Source organism: Histomonas meleagridis, assembly GCF_020186115.1.
Source record: "Histomonas meleagridis strain 2922-C6/04-10x chromosome Unknown contig_1, whole genome shotgun sequence".
Taxonomy (NCBI): Eukaryota; Parabasalia; order Tritrichomonadida; family Dientamoebidae; genus Histomonas; species Histomonas meleagridis.
Window position 1 is genome coordinate 417862 of NW_027150746.1, and position 18498 is coordinate 436359.

The 18498-nt window shown below is 32.0% G+C and overlaps 7 protein-coding genes across 7 annotated transcripts; 3 read left to right on the forward strand and 4 right to left on the reverse strand.

Annotated features, from left to right (window-relative positions):
- Positions 1-243: 243 nt before the first annotated feature.
- GO595_000122 (Bromodomain containing protein) lies at positions 244-888 on the reverse strand (the record flags this gene model as incomplete). The annotated part of the gene is made up of 1 exon (XM_067913992.1): positions 244-888. One exon carries the CDS (start codon positions 886-888, stop codon positions 244-246), a length of 645 nt encoding a protein of 214 aa, XP_067779577.1.
- A 537-nt stretch (positions 889-1425) lies between these two features.
- On the reverse strand, positions 1426-2715 carry GO595_000123 (HD domain containing protein; the record flags this gene model as incomplete). Its single annotated transcript, XM_067914003.1, has 1 exon — positions 1426-2715. One exon carries the CDS (start codon positions 2713-2715, stop codon positions 1426-1428), a length of 1290 nt encoding a protein of 429 aa, XP_067779578.1.
- Positions 2716-2774: 59 nt separating this feature from the next.
- Positions 2775-3611, forward strand: GO595_000124 (coatomer subunit epsilon-1; the record flags this gene model as incomplete). Its single annotated transcript, XM_067914014.1, has 1 exon — positions 2775-3611. One exon carries the CDS (start codon positions 2775-2777, stop codon positions 3609-3611), a length of 837 nt encoding a protein of 278 aa, XP_067779579.1.
- Positions 3612-4502: 891 nt separating this feature from the next.
- Positions 4503-8625, forward strand: GO595_000125 (uncharacterized protein; the record flags this gene model as incomplete). The annotated part of the gene is made up of 2 exons (XM_067914025.1): positions 4503-5511; positions 7235-8625. The coding sequence occupies 2 exons, from the start codon at positions 4503-4505 to the stop codon at positions 8623-8625; spliced, it is 2400 nt and encodes a 799-aa protein (XP_067779580.1).
- A 1345-nt stretch (positions 8626-9970) lies between these two features.
- Positions 9971-13606, reverse strand: GO595_000126 (actin; the record flags this gene model as incomplete). Its single annotated transcript, XM_067914036.1, has 2 exons — positions 9971-11806; positions 12581-13606. 2 exons carry the CDS (start codon positions 13604-13606, stop codon positions 9971-9973), a joined length of 2862 nt encoding a protein of 953 aa, XP_067779581.1.
- A 770-nt stretch (positions 13607-14376) lies between these two features.
- Positions 14377-16188, reverse strand: GO595_000127 (Glutamine--fructose-6-phosphate aminotransferase [isomerizing] 2; the record flags this gene model as incomplete). The annotated part of the gene is made up of 1 exon (XM_067914047.1): positions 14377-16188. One exon carries the CDS (start codon positions 16186-16188, stop codon positions 14377-14379), a length of 1812 nt encoding a protein of 603 aa, XP_067779582.1.
- A 1197-nt stretch (positions 16189-17385) lies between these two features.
- Positions 17386-18318, forward strand: GO595_000128 (uncharacterized protein; the record flags this gene model as incomplete). The annotated part of the gene is made up of 1 exon (XM_067914058.1): positions 17386-18318. One exon carries the CDS (start codon positions 17386-17388, stop codon positions 18316-18318), a length of 933 nt encoding a protein of 310 aa, XP_067779583.1.
- Between the last annotated feature and the right edge of the window lie 180 nt (positions 18319-18498).

Genomic DNA, 18498 nt, shown 5'->3' on the forward strand with positions numbered 1-18498 from the left:
GCTGTTCTTAACGAACATATTAAAGACATTTAGATTTTCATTTTGGAAACACAAACTTTTTTCGAAATTTGAATATGCTGGAAACGATTCAATTATTAGAGTTCTTGAAATATTTTTAAATGAAAACAGTGAATATAACATGTTTGAGTTTTTTTTCAATTATCAATAATGGTTTAATATTAAATTTTGATATTTTTATATTTGATCATAAAGTAAAAAGTAATGGCAAAATTTAAATAATTTTTATTTTTTGGTACTTTCTTGCTCATCGTCATTAACAACAGGATATTCCTTTTGATCCTCTAAGAACCGCTTTTGTGAATACGCATACACAGCCCACACCGCTTCATTACACAAATTATCCAAGTCTATTTCAACGCTTTTGGAGTGCACTCCCAAATTCGGATGATATCGAAGAACTATTTGCAGAAATTCATGTGCATCTTTTTTATTGCATAACTCATTAGACGCTTTAATGAAAGATTTGATTGTTGTTACGTCCATTTGAGGAAGCTTAGGAAATACGAATCGTGTTGGCGAATATTTTTGGATTTTTTCAGATGCATCATCAATTTCTTGGTAAAGCTCTTTTTCAAGTTTCATTACTTTTTTGGACCAGTTTTTGAAAGTTTCTTCTTTTAATGTGCTAAGCATTTTTTCAAAGGAATCACGTAGTTCTTTAGCAGCCATGGCATAATATGAATTTCTTCCAAAAAATTTTTCTGTGTTTGTATGAACTAAAGAAAAATCGTATCTCAACTCTTTGATGCTTGAATATTCGTTTGTAAGTAGATTCCCTTGAATTTGACCAAGCGTCATTGGTTTTCTGATACGAGTATAATAATCTTCCATTCCCTCCATAGTGTCATCAACTGGGTTTACAAACATGGCTGATAATGGCTTTTCTAAAATTTTTTCCATGATTTTTATGCATTCATTTCGAGTATACTCGTCCATCTGTTTGGCATAAATTTTTCAATTGAAATGTATACTGGCATTTTGAATATTTGAATGACTATTTGGTCCACCGCCAAAATAATAAACGGCACTTTGTAACCAGAATTGACAAATATTTGTTTGTTAACTAACATGCAAAATAGGAAGTATCATATATCCAAATTTCTTTAAGTATGATTTATATAATTTATGATTATAAAAAATTATGGATTACAACATATAACATAAAGTCATTATAATGAAATTTTCGAAATCAAACAAGGTATTCATTTTATATTTATTTTAGTAATAGATTCATTCTAATGTACAAATAAAATAATGATCTCGTATTTTAAAAATCATCAAAGAAATAGTGAAGTGATTAGAAAACGATGGACGAATTGACTTATGAACGATTATTTTTCATCTAAATTCCGAATAAACCATAGAAATCGTGATTTACGATAGAAGAGTCTAAAAAACCAATTTTTATTGATAGCATTTTTCTTTTTTCCACAATTTGAATGCCTTTTTTGCCACATTAATATATTCTACATCTGTTACATATACTCTCATTGCAGTTTCAACGAAATGTATTGGAACAATAGATGATATATCAGATGGTGTCAGGGTAACAATTTTATCTTCTGAACCAGATCTCCAAAAAGGAATTCCTAGAAGTGGATGTTGCTTAGAAATTCCGTACCTAAATCGAAGTTTGACATATCTCAATTTTTCACTTGGTATGTCAGCAAATTGAGAGATGTCTTTTTCGATTTGCTGCACTTGGCTTTGGGAGTACGAAAGCCCCTCTTCGTTCTTAGGGTTAACTCTTAGTTCTCCAACGAGCTTGTAGAGTTTCCTTTCACAGATTCTGTCAGCTATCTTTTTTGCTTCTTCCCCACATTTTCCGGATTGAATTATTGTAAACAATCTGTCGTCTAACTTACAATAAAGTTCAACATTCTGAAGGGATTCTTCAAATTTAAAGTAAGGATCAGCTGCATCAAGCATATCTGTGATCATACAATCCATGGCTTGAATTGTGTGATGTTGATAAACTCTGTTATGCATGTTGTTTCTGTTGAAGAAAAGCCGTTCTATTGTTTGCATTTCACTTATCTTCCATGCAAGCTTTCCTTCAACAACTCGACAATTATATATTAGCCGACTGAATTCAAAACTTGCTATGTTTAGGGATCGGTTAATGTCACGAACAAGGTAATCAAATTTGTCTAGATCAATATCACATTGTCTATTACAAACAATGCATGATAAATATTCTGGAAATTTTTCATATGGATCTCCTCTGATATATGATGCAGCAGCATCAATAACATCAACAGGGATGTCAAGTTTGTATTTCCTAAAAATATGCTTTAAAACTTTGATTGACATATCTTCATGATCCCATAAAGGATCGTAATGGTGTGCAACATGTTCAAAGCAGTGGCTCCAAGGTCCGTGGCCAAGGTCATGACAAAGAGCTGCAATAATTACTGCTTGTGCATGTTCTGGTTGAATTTTGAGTTCTGGCTGTTGATTTTGTAAGTGCTCCATAAAAAGAGTTGCTAGATGAGCACATCCAAGGGAGTGTTCAAATCTAGTATGTGTAGCTCCTGGGTATACAAGATAATCACATCCAAGTTGACGTATATGTCTAAGTCTTTGGAATTCTGGGCAATCTATTATTGGCCAACAGTAACTTGGAATAAAGAGTGGACCATATATTTCATCATGAGGTGAGTGTCGTTTTGCTGTTGGCTTTTCTTGGGACATAAATTACCATTTTTTCAATTGTTGTCTGGTCAAATAAACCATAAAAGTGACATAGAAGAATGTCTGTTGACGATTTAAGAGAAAACTTTTACCTTGGATTTTATGCAAAAGTGATTTCTATTGGTGCTGGATTACCTAAAGATAATGAAGAAGTTGAATTTCTTGTTTTACGATCTAGATTAGCTCAAAACCAAATTGATTTTGTTCTCAACGCGACTCGTTCACAAAGCAACAATGTGCAAAAAGGACTATATATTTTAGCAACAGCATTAAAGTCAGGCAAAAAAGAAGAAATGGAATCACTTCTTGAAGGTTCTGACAATTCTCTCATCAAAACATCACAATATTACAGCATTTGCATTGCTATTATCAATTTGCATCTTTCTCGTTATATAGAAGCCTATGAAGCACTTATGGGAAATACACATACAGAAGCAATTGCACTTAGAATACAATCATTACTCTCAATAAATCGCCCAGACTTAGCTGAGGAAGAACTTTCCAGTCTTCAAAATACAATTGTCTCAACCTTATGTTCTGCATATGTTTCATTATTCAAAGACAAAGAATCCACAAAGAATGCGCTCTTTGCTCTTCTTGATCTCTCCGAAATGTACGATCCATCCCCCATCCTAACTAACGTTATTGCTGTTTGTCACTTCGCAATCGAAGAATGGGAAAATGGCCGAAACGCGATACAAAATGCGGAATCGCTTTTCCAAAACGACGAAGCAACAACCATAAATGTTGGCGTTGCGTTGTGTCACTCTGAGGACTATGGAAAACTAAAAACACAAATAGAACTCATCAAAAGTATGAAGAATAAATATACATCAAAAATCGAAGAAATGTTAAAAGATTTCGATGATACAGCAGAAAGAATAAAAGATCAGTAAATAACACTTTTTCTTTTATTTAATGTTTAAAATCAAAAAATATTTCCGAATTTTGGATTAAATGTTCTAACAATTGTTACTTTTGAGTATTTAATGTTTTGCAAAAGAAATAAAATATTAAAACTTGTTAAGCTTAATAATAAGCATTACAATTCGTTCATATTGTTTAAACTTACTCCCAGACATCTTTTTTTGAAGTATTTAGTTTGACAATACCTGAAAATATTAAAATATGTTTTGAATAATTTTGGAAATTAAATAGGAAAGAATATGATTACATAATTGATTTCTTTCATTTTTTTTTTTTTTTTTTTTTTTTTCCATATTTTTAAATATATAATTCTAATTTCACACTAAAAATTACATACATTTGAGAAGTTTATTTTCGATAACTTTTTTCTGATTATGTGGCGGTTACCCAATATGGCTAAATTTAGCGATTGAAATTGAAAATTGTTACCAAATAATAATTCTTAAATCATGAAAAAACATATCTGCACAGAAGTAATCAAGTAATTGTTTGAAAAAAATGATGATGATAATAAATTCAATATTTCCTGTTTCTGTGCATTTATCTAAACATATGCCTTTTGAAAACTTATATCAAAGATTGTAGTTTTTTGCATGTAATTAGAATCCATGAATAATAAATGATTTTATTGTTCAAAAAAATTTTAATTTTTGAGTTCCAATAGCTTTAAGCTCATTTTTCTACAGTGAAAAGCATTATTATCCCATTGATATTAAAATTTCCTAATACACATCAGGATTCAAGACAAGTGATCGTTTTTGGCTCAATTCTTTTGATTTCAATAAGTTACCACTTTTTGAGCGATGATTTTGTTTTTCATCATCACCGCCAAATTTTAATTTTGTGGAAAGTGCCTTTAAATGGAATCAATAATCTCTGTAAAGGAATCAATCCTTGATGAATTTCGAAAGATCCCATATGTTTTTGATGAAGAAAAAATCTCAATGTTTACACCAGTTGAATATTCATTCAATGATAACTCAAAATATGTTTCAGGGTATTTTGTTCTTACAATTGGCACAATCTATATTCTTAAAAAAAATCTAAAATTGCATGACGAGATTTCTATCCTTGAAATAAAATCTCTTAATCTCGAAAATTCGAATTTATTTTTAGAATACAGGGAAAATTCTTTTTCTCTTCGTCTCCAATTCTTCGAAAATGCAGAAGATGCCACAGAGCGCATTATTATTTCTTTAAATGAAACTATGTTTAACATTGAAGATGAGAATTTCAAAATTGATATCAACACAGATTCTTTACCAATACCAAAAATCAGCTCTCGCCGTAATGACTCATTAAAGAAGCGTGTTATTACTTTGTCTCATTATTATAAAATCCATTCAAAACCATTATTTGATTTTTCATATTTTGACAAATGGGAAAATAGCATCAACAAAACCACTCTTCAAATAACCTCGCTTCGTCTAGGTAATTTTGCCGCTGCAATTGGCCATGCTATTGCGTGGGAATCGACGATTCAAAATCTTACCTTATCAGCATTTCTTCCTATACAACTCGATGACTTTCTTTATTCACTTCTATCTCATACACGTAGTCTTAAAACACTTACATTTACTGACTATAGCTCCAAACTTGAGAAATATATTTCCGATACATCAGACACAGAAATCAGCGAGCCACCTCCAGAAATACGCACCAACCTCCAAATTATATTTTCGCGATGTTCTCACAGATGTCTTGATCATTTACTTCGACAATTACGAAGTGCCATTTTTCCCCAAATGGCTTTAATTAATATGCGCATCGACAGTGATCAAATGCTTGAAATCATTGATCGGTTAAAGCAATATTATATCTTACATCATGTCTCCAAGCTTAAACTTGCTAAATTTGATTTTTCAGATTGTAGTATTTCATTAGCAAGAAATTTTTTTAGTTCATTTAATCATTTAAAATGTCTCTACTTCAATGGAAGTAATGAACATACTAAAGATGGATCATTTGTTTTTTCATCATTATGTTCATCATCTGCAAAACCTTATTGGGTTATATTAAACAACTTAACATTTAACACACCGATAGCTAGTAACTGTACTTTGTTATCATCGATTTCTGTTTTAGATGTTTCTACATGTGAATTTAATTCAGTTGGACTTAAGTCATTTTTAGAGTTTCTTACCTTTGATAGGTCAAAATTTCCATTGATTTTAATAGCGCGGAATTTAAAAATAAATGAAGATTCGTATGAAATGTTATCAGAAATAGAGTTTGAACAATGTTATCCCAATATTGTTGAATTCATTTGGGATAACAATATGATTCCAAGTCAAAGTAGTCAATTTCTTTTTGCTTTTTTATACACACAAAAGAATTTAAGATTGGTTTCATTTCGAAACAATACAACCGATGATTCAACACAATTATTGAAAGATATAATCAAACTTTCACACGGTTTAAAAATTTCAGGAATTGAAATCGAAGGTGATTTTGACAACTTTATTTTCATTCAATTCATTCAATCATTGATCGTTTTAAGAAATTTGAAGTTTTTGGTTTTGGGGAACGTTAACGGAGGAGACAAAGAATTGCAAGCTTTAGAAAGCATTGTGAATGAATTAAAAATTAATGAAATTGGAATTTATGGATTTGAAAATAAAACTTTTAAAGAATTGACTGAATTCATGGATAGAGTTAAAAAGGCTAAAACTACAATTGCATTGGACATACAAAATCCATCAATTGACGAAATGAAAATATCAAAAAAGAATTCGGAAAAAAACGAAAAAATGAAAGAGAGTCTATTGAACGATTATGAAAAGTTAAAAAGAGTATTGAAAACAAATAAAAGAATATTTTATCATATGCAATGCCAAAAAGAAGGGAAGCTACCAAAGCCTGAAGTGTTCTTTGATTCTATTAGAACCAATTATAATGTTAAAAGTGCGATATAAAAATAATTTTATTTTATTTTTCTATATTCACTCGTACCCTTTTTAAATAATAAAGTTAACGCATAAAAAACTGTTAAGTAATATGCTGTTTTTTTCACAAGATCTGATGGTGGAGGGGGAAACCACGAACGGATTCAATGATTATATTATCGTTTTCCCCAGAAAAGTATTATCGTCTTATAGAAATTCCATCGTGTGTTAAATTTGCACCACTTTATTAAAGTTATAGAAAACTTTTCGTTTCAAAATTTATATAGCACAATTGATTTTGACTTTTTTATTTAAAGAAATTTACATGTAATATTGTTTATTAGTTAAGAATTTTCTAAAACAAATTTTGCTCTACATTTTTTTTTTAAAGATTGAATCAAACGCATGAGGTTTTGTTGGTCCTTTGTTGAATTCTGCATTTTAATTTCCTATATTATAATATGATTTGGCCATTCCAGAACAACTTAATAATCAAAGCTACGATCGTTTTTAGGTCAATATTTCTGAGGTTGTCATTTTGTAACCGCGTTTAGGATAGAAATTTTCAGAGAAGAAAGTGGAATTGAAAAGAATTAACGTCTGACTGCAGCCAACAATGGAGAAAAACGAAATTCAAAAATTGCACCTACGTAGGTCATCCCGTTTATCTTCTGTATCATCTGAGGATACTTTTCAATTATTCCAAGGTGAGAGTGGATATTATTCGGCATTATTTGAATTTTCTCAGGGTGCTGCTCCATCTGCTTTTTGGGAATATGGAAAAACTTCCGGAATAACAGATTTTACAGCATTTATGAATGCTGTAGTCAATACGCCTGCTAACCCAAATTCTTATGATTCATGTGAACTACCAATTACCACAGTAACATCCAAGTATGAATCTGCTTATTATATTGCTGTTTATACACAGGTTTATGATATAGATGCCAGAGGGTTTTCCCGTTCCGTTGTATTTGTTATAGCAAATCAATCAAAAGAAATGATTTATGCAATTCAATATTCTAGGCAACAACAAATAAACAATATTATAAGCAAGATACAACATAATACAGTTGCTTCGTTTCCACAAGATTTAATGAAATTTGCTTCATCACTACAAAAAACAATTGATGCCAATTCTGAAGATGATTCAATATCAATTCTCAGGGCGAAGTTTGATGCACTCAAGCCAATATTAAAGCACTTTAATATCACAGAAATTGATGAATCTATAGGTGAAACCAAAAATCCCAGTTATTTCATGATTGTTAATAACGATCTCAGACCTATTAAAGTTCTAATTCACTTTACTGAGCTTGACCATACTCTCGATAACTTTGTTACACACCTTCCTCCTTCTCCAATCCTTGCTACAATTGAAAATCAAGCGAGTTACGAAGAAGATTTTCCAATGATTGATTTCGGCGGTTATTTCGGCTGTTATTCCAATTTAGTATTGGAAGTACTTCAAGATGAATATAACTTATCTAAGTTTAAACTCACTGAGCTTGTGGCGAACAAATCCTTTTTTTATTGTGCGTTCACCGTTCTTAGTGGCCAAACCTTAGTTATTCGTTCGCAAAACACCGAAGAAGCAATGTCACTTGCCAAGCGTTTTTCCATGTTATCACCATTCTTTAAGCCGCATTATGTTGCACAAATTGACAATGCTAATGCGTTAATGTGTCTTAAATATTCCATTGTTGTAGTTAAAAACTTTGAGCAAAAGAACAAAAACATGATAAGTTTACTTGATTTTGATAACAGTGTTTATTCAGGCGATGGATGTCCAGCGCGTTCTTTTGTATCATCAACACTTGGAAAAGGTGCCGACGGACCTGAGTCATTATTTTTGTTGATTTTGTATGCATCAATTAAAAGAATAGCAAATAAATTCATCACAAAATTGGCAGAACTCTCCGTCGGAAAAAGATTACAGAAAGATAAAATACTCGAAGAGATGAAAAAAATCGGATTTTCAATGGAGGATGAGCCAATACTCAAGTATTGGATGCATTGTTACTTTAATAAGCAAAAATGGAGGCCTGTGCTAATGAAAAACAGTTCAAGCGTGGGATACACAATGATAACTTTCTAATGTATGATTTGTAAATATTATGAATCAAAAATTCTTTTGGCATTTTCCATAATCTTATGTTTATCATGAGAAAAAAAGAAAACAACTTCTTTTACGATTTACTAAAAATACTATGAAAACTGCATTTAATATCACTGCAACAGGAACACAATTCTGACAGCTATTGCTACAGTATTATCTTCATTTTGTTCGATTTTACTTATTTCGAAGTTATCATAAGAAAAAGTGAAATTAGAATAATAATTAGTGATTACTGAATCATAATAAGAAATTTTTGTGTTTCCTTGTGTATATTCTTGATAAATCACAGAAAGTGTTTCAATATAGAAAATGAATCAATAAATATGATAGTATGTATCAATGTTAAATTATAATTATAATTTAACACAGGATTAAATGTATTCGATTGACTTAAAGTATTTGATTGTGAAAAAGTATTTAATTGAGTAAATGCATTTGAAAATGTGTTTTGATTGACTATAAGATTTCGTTTGCCATGGAAGACAATCTTTAATAGTTGTTCCTTTTGAAACACTTAATGTTCCAAATGATTCATTAGCATACGAATATAATTTCATAAAGTTTGGTTGTCTGTCACCATCATAATAAATACAACTTAAATTAGAACAAACAAAAAATACAAAACATTCAAATGAAGTAACAGAATATGGAATTTCAATATTTGTTATAGAAGAACAATAATCAAATGCAAATACTCCAATTAAAGTAACAGAAGATGAAATTATGATATTTGTTAATGACAAACATTTTTGAAATGCTTAATCTCCAATAACAGAAGATGGTATTATAACATTTATAAACAAAGAACAATAAGAAAATGCAGAATATCCTATTGTGACAATTATAATTACATTATTCCCAATTTCAATGGATATTAATAAATTCAACCCATCAAATGCATTTAATGGAATCACACTAACATTGCCTCTGATGATAAGGTGCGTTATATTATCTTTGTTTTTAGCTGCTTCTTCAAATCCATTAGAATTGTAAATAATAAATGTTACAATATCTATACTATATGTGTGAAATATCTGTACTGAGAACATAGTAAAAACAAAAAAGTTATTCAAATTATTTATTTCTTTGATATTAGATTGAGAAATTCGCAAAAGTTTTTGTTATTCCAAAAATAAAAAAGCATAATAAAAAATTAGGACAGCAGCAAACATTGTGTTATCTGCTTTAACAAACATATAAAAAAGTTGAATCGTTACTTAATCCACATATACCAAAGTGTTCATCGATTTTACATTTATTGATTTAAATTATCCGCAATTATAAAAATGTATATTTTATATTTATTTAATTACATAACATTATTCTAATCACTAATATTAAATGAATTAACCAACAGTTCAATTTTTTTGTTTCTTGCTGATATTACCTCATAAACCCCATTTCCGTGTAGAATTAGATCATCGTCAAATCTGATTTTCAATTGTTCCGCAATTCTCTTAAGTTTCTCAACAGCAGCCTTCATAACGCTCAGCATTTGCTCCAGTATCAAATCCTTTCTTTTTTCAACGGTATTTTGATGTTTTAAGAAAATTTTCAAATCATAATATGACGAATCGTATTCCTTAGAAACATCTGCTGCTGCCTGCCAAAGTGTGAGGGCCTCGTCAAGCTTTTGGCTTTCGTCTAAACTTGTTGTATACTTCAAAACAAGAGAAAATTTCTGTTTGGCAGAAAATCCGAGAGAATCCCAAATTTTTTGTATCTTTTGGAAAGACTTTTCTCCTTCGTTCTTTCCAAGAGCCATTTTAATACTCAAGCTTTGAAGGAAATCAAGTGATTCTGTATCTTCCAAAGATAGTACTCGATGATCTAAATCAATAGCTTTCTTCTTAGGAAGCTCAGCATTTTCTTGACGTTCATCATAAGTTTCTTCGTTGAGATTTTTGTCAAGTGAATATTCTTCGTCGAGAGATCCATCATCGTGTTGGGGTGCCTCGTTTGTTTCAGGGGGATCCGTAAGTTTAAACGGTGGCTCGGGCACCCCGTCATATTCTGGTGGAATGAATTCAAATTCATCAACGATACGATGGAGTTGCTCGATACTGTTGCATGACTCATCACCTTCACGGGGTAATGGATCAGTATCTCTCCAGGTTTCAATGGGATTTGATGATCTTGTTGATGGTGTTTTTCTAGTTGTTTTTGGTATTTGGACTTTTGTTATATTTGGTAAACGTTTATTATTATTCTGTATAATAAGAGGATGCCTGCAAGACATGTTTGTTGGGACGTCAATTTCTTCCTTTGGTTGAGTTAGAGGTGGAATTGAATTATGGATGGGATTAATATTTTTAATTGCTGAAAAATTAGCGTTGGGAATTGGGTTGCTAGTATCATATTGGTAATATGGAGGAAGAGTATCATTTGGCTTAAAAATTTTTGCTATTATTTTTAAATCATTCATTGTGGAAAAATTCTTTTTTTGTGTCTTTCGTGGCATTGTTGTACTTCTTGTCCGCTCTGCTTCGGCTGGGATTTCGTAATCTTTAAGTTTATCTTTGGGCATCATTTTAATATCAACAGATTTTAAATTAATTGCTTTTTGAATGATTTCTTGTTTAAGAGATCTTGTTGTTGTTATAAAATCTTTCATTTCTTTGTTTAACTGCGCCTTTGTTTGATTTGAAGATGATTGATGATACATTTTCCTAACATATGAAGATAGAGCTTCCACAAAATCCGAAACAAAAAACTTGGAGTCAGCTGCATCAAAGTATGGCAAATCTACAATCTCTTTAATTGCCGAAGAAACAATATCCAGGGTTAACCAAAATTTTTGATATGGCTCTGTTTTACATATTGCTTCAATGTCTGTCTTGTTAAATCGGATTTTATCAACATTATCTAATTTTCTTTTTAATGATGTAAAATTCTGATAATACCTTTGATCCTTTTGTTGTGTCTGATAGTTTGGGAGTCCATCTTCAATTTTTGGTATCACAGATCTTGGTGAAGGTGGTTGTGTAAGTGAAAATTGATCTTGATAAAAATCTGTAAAGCCATATTCCATTCGAAGAAAGCTTTCTTTCCTTTTATCAAGTGCAACAGGTGGCAATGGTTGAGATGTTAATTCAGCTAATTTTGTAAGAGTTGTATGGAAGGATGAAATTTTTCTTGTAACCGCTAACGATAGGAAATTCTAACGAACTTATTTCTAAGAAAAAGTGTCCTAAGAACGTACTAAACTGCCACTTTTCAAAATTGAGAAGTTTAATTTAAAGAAAAATGCATTTTTTCAACAATTTCAGCTTCAATAATAAGAAAGGGTAAACACTAATTACAGAATAAAAATAGAAGTTGAACATATTTTCAATAATGACTTTTATGCTTTCACTTTCGCGTCGTATCGAACAAAACTAGTTGAGGTAAGTTTCGTATTGTCACTTAACAACAAGACTGAATTTCCTGCAAATGCAATTTGTTCAATAGTTGAATTCTTTCTATTCTTGATCAACATATTATGTATAGCTTTATCGCGATGAACTAATACTGCATGTTATACATCAGGAAGTTGGATTTCTTATGTTTTTGATATCATTCGATGCTATTTTTTGAAACATCGGCTTTCGATGTAAGAATATTTGTATGAATTACAAAAAGCGCAAAAACTTTAGGAATCTCTATAATTAATACTTTTAACGGTCAGCTTATCTTATACAATTTAACAATAACTATAACAGAAGCAAATATTTTTTTTTTTAATTTTAAGACATCAACATGTAATGAACATTACATTCTTACCACATTGGAACAAAAAAAAATGCAAGCAAATCCAAAAAACATAACATTTTGATTAAATTTGGGAAAAAAAATTTGTTTATGATTGTTTATGACTGACAATTTTTATACCGTTTTCATAATACTTGTTATTTGTGATGGCATATTCAGAGAATATATCAAGACTTGCAAATACTGAACCACCCAACCAAGCAGAATATTTTGGATTTTCCAACGAAACAACATTTATTTGTGCTTCTGGTGCTAATTCCATTATTTCTTTTTCTAAACGCTCATGGAATCCTTTTAACATTACATTACCACCTGAAAGAATAATATTATTAAACATCTTATTTCGAACCTCTTCATTGCAATCCATTATTGCTTTGAAAAGAACTTTATCAATTCCATCAGTTTCGTTATTTTTTGGGTTAAAAAGAATTTCTGTACATTCAAAGCGTTCACTGTTAAGACCTATAACAGTACCATCTGGAAGACAAGCGCCAGAAGCGCAATTACTTGAAGTGATTGCATTTTCACTTTCTTTTTTGAAATCTAAAACAACATAAGCAATATTTTCTTTAATTGTTCGAAAAATTGTTAATTTAGTTGGTGCACTGACATATGTGTTACCAAGTCTATAGTTAAGAACTTCCTGTAAACTTTTTGTTACATCGATGCCTGCTAAATCAAAATGTTTTTCTTTCCCTTTGATAATTGATCCTTCATAAACAGGCACTATTTGTGTAACGCCATCACCTGATTCTAACACAATTCCTGTATCACATCCATTAGAAAAGCATGAAAAAAGAGCTTGATTATCAATATGTAATGCAGGAACTTCAAATGTTTCGAATAGTATTTCTTCCATCTTTTCACAATTTGCTTGACTGTTTGGTACTGTTTCGGTAAGAATAACTGGATGTTCATGTGAATTTACCTTTAAGATATCAAAGGTATAACTATAAATTTTTTCAATTTTTTCCCAATCCGTAACATTTCCATTATTAATTGCATTTCGAATTGCGAGAACGTGGTCTAACTTGAAAGCATCGTCACCTATATATATACCATTTAAATTATTTATGTTATTTATTTTTGGTTCTCCAACAACAGATGGAAATTTTAAACATGGATAACTCATACCTGCAAAACCTACTCTACACATGCTTGAACCATTGTCTATGACTATTGTTTGAACTTCTTCATATGGAGTTTCCATTAAAAAAAAATGAAATGTGTTCATTTTTGATGTGATAAAATTTGCCAGAATTTTAAAATTTCAAAATATTTTGACATTTTAAAAATTGGAATAAAATTTTGTCAAAATATTTTTATCGTTCCTTTTTTCCAAAGTTGATCTAGTTTTATATGTGATATTAAGATATAATTCATTATGCTTTTTGATGAAAATAATGAATTGCATTTAAGAATGTGTACGCATTTGAGAATCTATTCCTGATTTTTTAGGTAGGTTGAGCTTTTTTAACCATTCCACCATTTATCTCCTTGCTGCTATGAACAAGCCCACATATGTTTGATTCCAAATCATCTCCGTGGTGGTAATGAATGCATTCATTTTATCCATACTGTTTTTCCTTTGAATTTTTGGCTATAAAGCTCATGACGTCATAATGCGATGTACCATACAATTTTGCATTATATAAACGTAAAATATTATTATCGTTAAACTGGGATGAATACAAAACATTCATCACATCTCAATGACAAATTGATTTTATTCATACGATTTATATATTATCATTAAACTGGAATGAATACAAAACATTCATCACATCCCAATGACAAATTGATTTTATTCATACGATTTCTATGTTATCATTAAACTGGAATGAATACAAAACATTCATCACATCTCAATGACAAATTGATTTTATTCATACGATTTATATATTATCATTAAACGCATTTGTTTCATAAATTATTAATTCCTAATAACGATTTTGTTTCGATATTCATAACTAAATCCTTTTATTGAATTGTTGCGCATTTTGCCAAGTTCCTTGGTGCGTCTGGGCTTATTCCCTTAATTTTTGCAATGTGGCAAGCGAGCAATTGGAACGGGATCACGTTAATCACTGTTTGCAAGCAGTCGATCACGTGCGGGAGCACAATCATTTCGTCTGCGAAATACGACATTAACTCATGATGCAAAGTGTCGGACAATATAATTGGGTAACCACCTCTTGCATGAATTTGTCCCAACGTTGAACGGTATTGTTCGATTGATACATCACTTGGTACAGTTGCCAAAAAGATCAATTTCATTCCTTCTTCGATGAGTGTAATTGGTCCATGTTTCAACTCTCCTTCGTGATAACTTTCCGCATTAGTACATGCAATCGTCTTTAGCTTTAATGTTGTCTCACGTGCAATTGCATAATTACCTCCTCGACCACAGACCATTATACATTTTTGGTCTTGAAGTTTATCGGCTATATGTTCGATTTGTTCATCAAGTTTAAACGCTTCTTCTAATGTGCTCTCTAAATGTTTCAGTTCTTTGATGATCGAATTCTTTTCGTCAACTTTAACATCGCCGCCAATCGATAACGCTAAAAGTATTATCATAATTAAGTTCGCAGTAAATGTCTTTGTGGACGCAACGCCATATTCAACGCCAACATCAGTGTAACATGCAAAGTCGACATTCCGCGTAAGTGATGAGCCTCTTGTGTTAGTTATGCCAATACAAAACGCATTTCGATTATGGCAATTACTTAATGCTAATAACGTGTCAGCTGTTTCACCACTTTGTGATACAAATACACAGACATCATTCTTCGAGACACGGCAATCTCGTTCGTTATATTCACATGAAAACTCAAATTGGATAACAGAAGGAATGAAATCTTCAAGAACTGTACGCGACGCAATCACTGCGTTGTATGAGCTGCCTGATCCAATGAAGATAAAACGTCGCGCTTTTTGTAGTTTGGGTAAAAACTCATTAATCCCTGGAATGTTTACAGTGTTGTCGTCGAAGTTAACATAACGATTTACCATTTTTTGAAGTATTTCCGGTTGTTGCTTGATTTCTGAAATTGTGAAATTGGTGGTATCCTTAGGTAATATGCTATAGACTTCTGACTTTGGTATATGTACAATATTTCGTGTTTCATCGGGATCATTACCAATGTTATATATGATAATTCCTTGCTTTGTAAAATGAACGATATCATAATCATGAAGATATAATACCTCACACGTTTCTTCACAAAATGATTGGGCATCAGATGATATAAAGATTTCATCTGGTGGTGGAATAATATAATCTGGTGTGACGGTTGTGTCGAAAACCGTAAAAGTGCCGTCGAAGGAATTGAGAGAAATGTGATTAAAACCGTTGACGGTTTTGGCTTTGTTCTCCCGCTTAAACGGCCGGTTATACTTGAAGCCAAGAACTAAAGGTGAAACAAGACGAGTCGCAACACACTCATCTGGGAAAAAGCGGGATTTATAGATGGTGGACGCAGAGCCTTCAATAAGACGAAAACAATTCCCAACAATAACTGGAAACGAGGCTTCAGGAATTTTGGTATATATATAATCACACATCTTGGCAAGCATCTCAGTGTCTGTTTCACTGTTGATTGGAAGAGGACCTTCATTTGGTCGATCTGTTTCAACATGAATGACAGAACTTGGTTGACCTAAGGAATTCCCAGAAAGATTACTATGCTTTCGAACACCAAGCTTTTTTATAAATCCCAAGCTTTCCAAAAAATCACGAATTTGGGAATAGTTATCGATACTTCCATTATGAACAACAACAAATTCCATCCTTGGAGATGAATCTTGTGGGTGTGCATTTCCAACGTTAGGAGGTCCATGTGTTGCCCATCTTGTATGACCAATTGCAACGTGTGGACCAAATGACTTATTATTATCTTCGTTTTCAAGATATTTATGGAGGCAAAGTTTGATTTCTTTGATAGATCCAACTGCTCGTGCGATTAAGATCCTTTTTTCTCCATTTATGATGTCATCAAAAGAAATACCGATACTATCATGACCTCTATAACGTAAGTTCCTTAATCCGTTCAGGATTTTGATAATAATCTCTTTTTGGCTCTCTGTTAAAAAGTTAAGGTAACCAAAGATACCACTGGAGTTATAAAATAAGCATACCACATCCAATCAACAAATGATTATCATCGTTTATTATCAATTTTCTATGCCCTTTGAAATAAATTGTTCAACATTATATTGATATATCGTTTTCTTAAACCGTTTAAATTAGGCAAATTTTGTTGTTCTAAAAAATTTCAAAGAAATACTTTTTTATTGGTTTATCATGCGCAATATATATTCTCTGTGATTATTTTAATAAGTGCCACTACAAAAAAGGTTTCTCGCTTGAACATTTTTTGAAATTAGATTATTAAAAAATTTTTAGATTAAATAATATTCGTATCCCAGTACAACTTAAATTCACCGAGTAATTATATAACCAACTCGATCAGAAGCGCATTGTAATGATGCAGAACAAAATTAGTTGTAGAAATAAATAAACTATTGAAACTTCGCTCAAAGTTGGGTAAAACATGTAAAGTATTTAATATCGAGGCAGTGGCCCAAGAAGATCTTCAATCACAAATCACAGATCTGTGTAGGATTTTTTCATAATTTTTCTTGTGTAAGATAAACAAATGAATGGCTTTGAATAATCGCAGATATTTTTGATAAACTCTGATTCATTCCCGCGATATTTTTTGTTTAACTTTAATAACGGTTATCAATAATTCACTCAAAAAGTAATCTGATTTGTTTATGAGCATCGCATCGTCATTTTTCTGAGCTTTTCAGAGGAATTTTTATAATTTTTATTAATCACAAATTTAACAGACATTTATGAGTGTTTAATACCCGAACCATACAAAATTTTTCAAAACTTATAGCCGATATGAAGCGGTTATTTCACCTTTCTCAACCCAATTAAAACCGTTATTTTGGCGCTTCAGAACAACATTTTTTAGGATGAGTTCTTTCAAGGATCGAATTAGCGCATTTCAAAACAGTGGGAATCAAGCGCCCGCTAACAACAACACACCTAAGCCTGCACAACCTGCGTCCAGCAATTTCATGAAAGATCGTCTTGCAGCATTTCAAAATAAAGGTAATGCAGCCCCACCAGCACCGAAACCTGCTGCTGCACCAGCAGAACCACAGCATTCATCGGGAAACATGAAAGATAGACTTGCTGCATTCCAAAATAAAGATAATGCTCCAGCACCATCTCCAGTTCAATCCAAACCAGCGCCACCACCAGCGCAACATTCATCAGGAAACATGAAAGATAGACTTGCTGCATTCCAAAACAAACAAGATGCACCTGCACCTGCTCCGCATTCTTCAGAACCACAACATTCATCTGGAAATATGAAAGATAGACTTGCTGCATTTCAAAATAAAGGAAATGTTCCACCTCCTGAGCCTAAGGCTGAACCACAACATTCATCTGGAAATGTGAAAGATAGACTTTCCGCCTTCCAAAATAAGCCAGCTGAAGAAGAGCCTGCTCCAGCACCGCCAGCACCACGACCACGCCAACGTGTACCTATTCCTACTAATGAAGGAGGTGGCGGAGGAGCTCCACCACTTGCACCACGTGGTGGAGGTCTTAAAGATCGACTTGCTATGTTCAAGAATACGCCAATGGGAGGACCTATGGTGGGAGCTCCTATGGATGGCAGTGGCTTTGTCAGAGCTCGTCCAAAGTCTATGGCGATCCAACAGCCAGTAGTTGTATCACCAGTAACCGAGGAGAAGAAAGACAATGCAGGAGAATCCCAACATGATGATGCCCCACTTTTGCCTGTAAGAAGAAGATCAAGCGTAATTAGGCCAAGAGTAAGGCCTCCATCTTTCCTCTCAAGAGATTCAGTTCTCAGTGGAGAATTTGCTCAGTAAACATTTCTTTGTTATAGATAACATATTTAACATGAAATTTTTTAATTAGTTTTTGATGCTATTACATCAAAATAACCGTTTCCACACATTTTTTCAGTTTTCGGTTAGTCGCTAGATTGTGAGCTTTACTCATACGATATACTTCTATGTAATTTGATCGGCATATAAATTGATCATGTT